The following is a 5639-nucleotide window of genomic DNA, read 5'->3' as shown; positions in this document are numbered from 1 at the left end:
TCTTTCTCACCGTAATTTATCCCCACCGTTTTTTATAAACCGGGTTTGACACTTTGGTGTCTCATAGAAGGTGGAATATTCTTCACTTGGAGGTGACGTTCCTATCGATAACGAGGCGTCTGTGGTGACTTCGTCAATCTCAAGATCCGTTGGATAAAGTTTCTTTGACGCAATCTCCCGGAGGTGCTCATAAAGATAAGGTGTACGTGCGTCCGTTCATAAATGTGAGTGTGTGTGCGTATGCAGGAGCGGCAACGTCTACACTGTGTTTCGAAAAAAAAAAGCTCAAAAAAAAAAAAATCGCCCCACGACCCCGAGTCTGTCCCTTGAGGCCGTGAGCGGAAAAAGAGTGCTATTCTACCAAACGCCCCCCAGATTTTATCTCTCCGGTCCGACTAGTGTCAATCAAAATAAACACGCGAAGATTTGTCTCCCTTCCCGATCCGATTAAGCTCTCCGCCTCGCCGCCGCCTACGCATCCTCGTCTCTTATATTCGCCGGCGACGCAGATCCCTACTCGATTGGCTCTGCCTGCTCCCACAGTCCATCTTCTCCGCGCTCCTGGCGCCCTTCCGGTTCGCCGCCCACCGTAGCTAGCAGCTGCGCGAGCGCGCGCGACAGAGAGGATGCCTAAGCGGACGACCCACACCTACTCCAGCGAGGACGCGCTGCCGGAGGGCCCTGAGTCCGACCTCTTCGTCTACTACTGCAAGCACTGCGCCTCCCACGTCCTCATCACCGGTCAGCTTCTTCAACCCCTCGCTCTCCTTTCTTGATTCATATTCAGTACCGTATGAGATTCCTATGCAGAGGCTTCGGCTAGTTTTACCAGATCTAGCAAGTACGCCCCTTTGTTCTAGGCTAGTGTAGAACTATATGGAGTTTCAGGAGTGTTTTTCCCCCCATGGGGGTGCCTATTTCTAAGTCGACTAGGATGATGTTCACCCTGTTTTAAGTATTTGTTCGTATAGTGGAAGAAAAATATAGTATTATCTTTGTCGACTGAGATGAGATGATATTCACTGTTGTTGTTCTTGTGAGTTCAGCTAATATCAATCATGGCTTGCTACCGATCAAATCCTGTAGTTACTTGTTTGCATCTCAGGTTTCTTAAACTATATTTTGGCCGAACAATCTACAACCTTTGTCTGGTTGGAATATGATAACACCACAATTGGAAAAAAATCGTATTATAAACTAGAACATTGTTATCGCCTGGTTTCCACAAACAACCATAGACTAAATGAAAATTATTTGAACCCAAACAATGTTTCACTAAATGTCATCCTATCCAAATACCAACCTGAAAATTCTATCACTAGAACTTACAAACAAAGTGTTCTCCATGAAACCTATTAGTGGTTGTTTCGATATCAAGCCAGGTGGCTCTTCATGAATTTACTTTTGTTTTCCAAGTTTTATGGAAAAATATGCAGGAATGTTCTTTTCATAAACCAGATCTCAGATTTAGTTCAACGCATTTTGTTATTGTTGTTTTATCCTATCAAATCCAAATGATGACATTGTTAACAGCTAGGCTATAAAGCCAGTTCAACAAAGCCGTGCTTTGCTTGAACTAACTTACCCAATCTCCAAATAAACCCTTAACTGGGGTTGTGTGGTGGTATAGCGTTCATAGTTTATGGCGGTTTGGGGCTTTAGCACCGGTAGTGGCATGTTCGTCTCCAAAGCGGGAGCTGCCCAATTCTCCCCTTTCTTTTCAGAGTTGGATTTTCGTTTCCTATTCGGTAAGGGTTGTGTTTTGTGCGCTTGTTTGGATGGCATCTGGGCCATGATTTGTTTGGTGGTGTCTGCTGTTATGTTGTCTGGCAGCTGTTGTGGTCTTGTCGTGAGTGCTCATTCTTTCAACCTCGTTTTATGCTTGTACAGCTGTAACTCTGTTCTTTCAATCAATGCATCGAGGCTCAAGCTTTGTGTTTGCTGGTGAAGAAAAATAACCCCTTAAGTTACAAAATGAGTCTTCAAAATCGGTTGAAGAACTATTCTGGCTCTTTTTTTTTTCTTTTGGTTTTTTTCATATGAGTGGCAGGTATATCATAGGAAATTTGAATTGCTAAGTTATGGTTTCTGTCTGATATTTTGTAATCACTAGTTTCAAGAGATGTTACATTCAGTATGCCCGTTAATACTTCAAGTATCTGCTATTATAAACAGTTCTGATGTGTTTGTTATAAAGATACCCTATTGCAGAAAATGCCAAAGCGGAAGACTGATGGAGCACATGTTCTAGACAAGTCAAAGCATCTCTCAAGGCTAAATGTGAAGGATGCAGGGAAAGTCATGTTGAAACGGTATATTAATGATCCCTTGTAACTTTGTTATTGTTAGGTACTCGAGTCAAATCCCATGTTTTCTGATATTATTTCATTATTTGTAGTCATACTATTACGATTGTCAAATATTAAGCTTTGGAAACATGCTGTTATGTATGTTGATTAGCCTGGTGAAATTTGTCAGTTTAGTATGTATCTATGGTATTTGGTGTGATTTAAGTGTGCTCAGTTGCTTTCGAGAAGAAAATCTGTTGGTAGCAGCGTCAACTCAGGGTAAACTTACACAACTCTTTCTTGCATAACAGAAGCCACTTATAGATTTACTATGCTAGTTTTCTCTTTTATGTACTTTGAAATATGTTACACCACCCACACTTTTCATGTGAATACTCATTTGGAATGCCCACACCAGGGTCATTTGTCCTAAGTTAATTTGGTTGTTGCAGTGGAGTGCATATATTTCTGAGTATATAACAGAAGTATCTCTGATGCAGTGGAGAAGGAAAGCTTGAGAAGCAGTTCCGCATGACCTGTGTTGGATGCGACCTTTTTGTTTGCTATCGATCGGGGGAGGATTTGGAGCTTGCTCCTTTCATATATGTTGTTGATGGAGCACTGAGTTCAGTGGCGGCTGAGACAAATCCACATGTACACATCATGAAAGCTTTCTTTGATCATTTCAATCTATTTTTCCATTTTGTAAACTAACTGGCCATGAAAACTGTAGGATGCTCCTGTACCGCCTTGCATCACACAGTTGCAAGGTGGACTTGTCCAAGTTGCCATTGAAGTAGAAGACCGGGCACAACGTTCAGCAATCACAAGTACTTTATGTTACTCTTGCAGTAACTTTGTTATTTAAACCATGGTCACTGTTTGTGATAACTAAACACCATCCTAATAAATTGGGCAGTACTATTGAAACAGTATTGTTTTAATTACCAAAAGAAAAGAAAAGAAGATATGACAAATTGTATATCTTTTCAGGAGTGAATGCTGATGATGTCCGAGTAGCAGTAGCTGCCCCTGCTGCTCGCGGAGAGGCTAACAACGAGCTACTAGAATTTATGGGAAAGGTAACTTTCTTCAATCTTAATTTTTGGCAGTATTGGAGCGATTTAATTGTTTACAGTATTTGCTTACCTTGGTACTTGTATGGGTATGTATTTATTGCAATAAGGTGTTCAAAGCTCTCACCTGTGCATGTTTGTACTGACAATTTGTGCAATTAGGTGCTTGGCCTAAGGTTGAGTCAGATGACCCTTCAAAGGGGGTGGAATAATAAATCAAAGCTTCTGATTGTGAGTTCTCATTTCTAATCTCTTGTTTTAGGAAATGTAGTACTACCTCCATCCCAAAGCTTAAGGCTTATATTATTTTTAGAAAGTCAAACTGTGTCAAATTTGACCAAGTTTTATCAAAAATCATGAACATGCAAAATACAAAATCAATATCATTAGATAGATAATGAAATATAGTTTCATATGGTATCTACAAAATATCATATTTGTTGATAGATTCTTCTGAAATTTGGTCAAACTTAACTTGGTTTGACTTTTCAAAAAAAAGCCTTAAGCTTTGGGATGGAGGTAGTAGTACTATATGAATTGAGTTCATTAAACATGGGTTCCATTATACCAAGCTTTTTGCTAGTAGTCAGTTGACTCAGCACTTCACATTTAATTCATTATTTATTTCTTGGCAATTTTGAAGTTCCCTGTATTGATTGTTCTCTTTACAAAATACCCTGACCTTATTTAGGTTGAGGATTTGTCTGCGCGGCAAGTTTATGAGAAGCTCCTAGAAGCTGTCCTACCTTAGAATACCTACTTGGATCGGCTTCAGTATACTCTTATCTGGAGGAAAAGGACCCAAGGATGCCTACTAGACCGGCTGAAGAGATGTCGGATGAGGTGTCAAAAGAGCAGAAGCTGCTAAAAGAGTTGAAGGGGTCGACCTAAAGCAATCAGCCAATCTCTTCATTGTTTCTGTTGTAATCTTATGCTATTCATTAATATGATGGAGATATCCAGTGAAGCTAAGCTGTGAGTAGCCCTTCGAGTTGTAATGCAGACTTCTGCCCATGTTTGTAAGCGACATCTGACATATATTTGAGTGTTTGAAACTGAGCTTGGGTGGTGATTCTCAGGCTCAGTGCCGAACAAAAATGATTTCATGTTCTGTGGTGTTTGAACGTATGAAATCCGCATAAGAAATAAATTGGGAAGTATAAAAGGTATACTGTGATTTAGCCTACTTTCTACTAGGCGAACAAGCGCCACGCCACCTGCATAGTGTCTTGGCATGGCTGACAGGCGAAGGACTTGCCCGTGTTTCCATCTGTAGAATAGGCTGGTCGACTAAGACTTTCTCGTAGATCCTAGCGTAGACTAAGACTTCGGTCTTTGATCTTTCCTTTTTTAGGGGGTTAACGATCTTCTTGTGCACATCGATATAATCAACACAACTATGCAAATGGTAAAATTATATTCAAGTGTCAAACACACAAATTATTAATAAGATTTGCACTTTTTTTTTAGATCAACAGCATCACTCCCCAGCTTCATTTCATAGAAAAAGAAGCCATACATAGTTCAAAGTTAAAAGAACTGAAAACAAAAGAAATTCAAAATAGGAAACCAACATGGGAAATGCACTTTGGCTTGTAGGAGCATTTGCTCCCATTGTGTGAATCCACATTTTGAAGTGTCAAAAAATTCTAAACTAAATTTTTACATGTACATCTAGACATTTTATGTTGGTACACAGATTTTCAAAAAAATAAACTATTTATGTGCCTCCTGTAAAAAAGACAAATTTTGATATTGTAACACGACTACGTACATCATATTTTTTTTTGTCTTTTTTGTACACACCACACAAAATATTTTTTTTTCATGAAAACTTGCGTACGAACATAGAATGTCACGATGTACACCAAAAAAATTATATCAATTTTTTTTTGGCATTTTTAAAATTAATTTTTAATTATTTTATATAATGGGAGCATTTGCTCCTATGAGCCAAAACGCCACCTCCAACAAACATTGTCTATGAACTGCACTGAAAAAGACTAGAAGAGTATGCTGCCATCACAACTGTCCAACTTCTAGCATTTCAGAACTCTAGGGTTTTATAGACACAAAACAAGACAAGCTACAGGAGAAGCTTCTGTTTCACTTACATCACCACATGGATGTTGTGTAAGGCTAGGGTCGTCCTTCCTTCATAGCTTGAGTTTCAAGATGAGGCCCAGTCGAACGAGGGGCAGTTTACCTTACTTGGAGGCATAGAGGAGCTTTCATTTTGGCATGCAGCAAGCCCATGAATTGTTTGCTTTTCCAC

General features: G+C 39.7%; 1 protein-coding gene across 2 annotated transcripts; it reads left to right on the top strand.

Moving 5' to 3' along the window:
* Positions 1 to 374: 374 nt before the first annotated feature.
* Positions 375 to 4475, top strand: LOC127309810 (UPF0235 protein At5g63440). Of its 2 annotated transcripts, none has more exons than XM_051340540.2 (7): positions 375 to 741; positions 2212 to 2312; positions 2789 to 2942; positions 3022 to 3118; positions 3282 to 3370; positions 3527 to 3595; positions 4056 to 4475. In XM_051340540.2, the coding sequence occupies exons 2-7, from the start codon at positions 2215 to 2217 to the stop codon at positions 4113 to 4115; spliced, it is 567 nt and encodes a 188-aa protein (XP_051196500.1). In that variant the 5' UTR covers positions 375 to 741; positions 2212 to 2214; the 3' UTR covers positions 4116 to 4475. The 2 variants fall into 2 exon arrangements, with proteins under 2 accessions (XP_051196500.1, XP_051196493.1); XM_051340533.2 differs by having other exon boundaries at positions 2198 to 2312.
* Positions 4476 to 5639: the final 1164 nt, after the last annotated feature.

Source organism: Lolium perenne, chromosome 1 (assembly GCF_019359855.2).
Source record: "Lolium perenne isolate Kyuss_39 chromosome 1, Kyuss_2.0, whole genome shotgun sequence".
In the NCBI taxonomy this organism is placed as follows: domain Eukaryota; kingdom Viridiplantae; phylum Streptophyta; class Magnoliopsida; order Poales; family Poaceae; genus Lolium; species Lolium perenne.
Note: the sequence above shows the minus strand (reverse complement) of the source record. Positions and strands in the feature narration are given on the sequence as shown.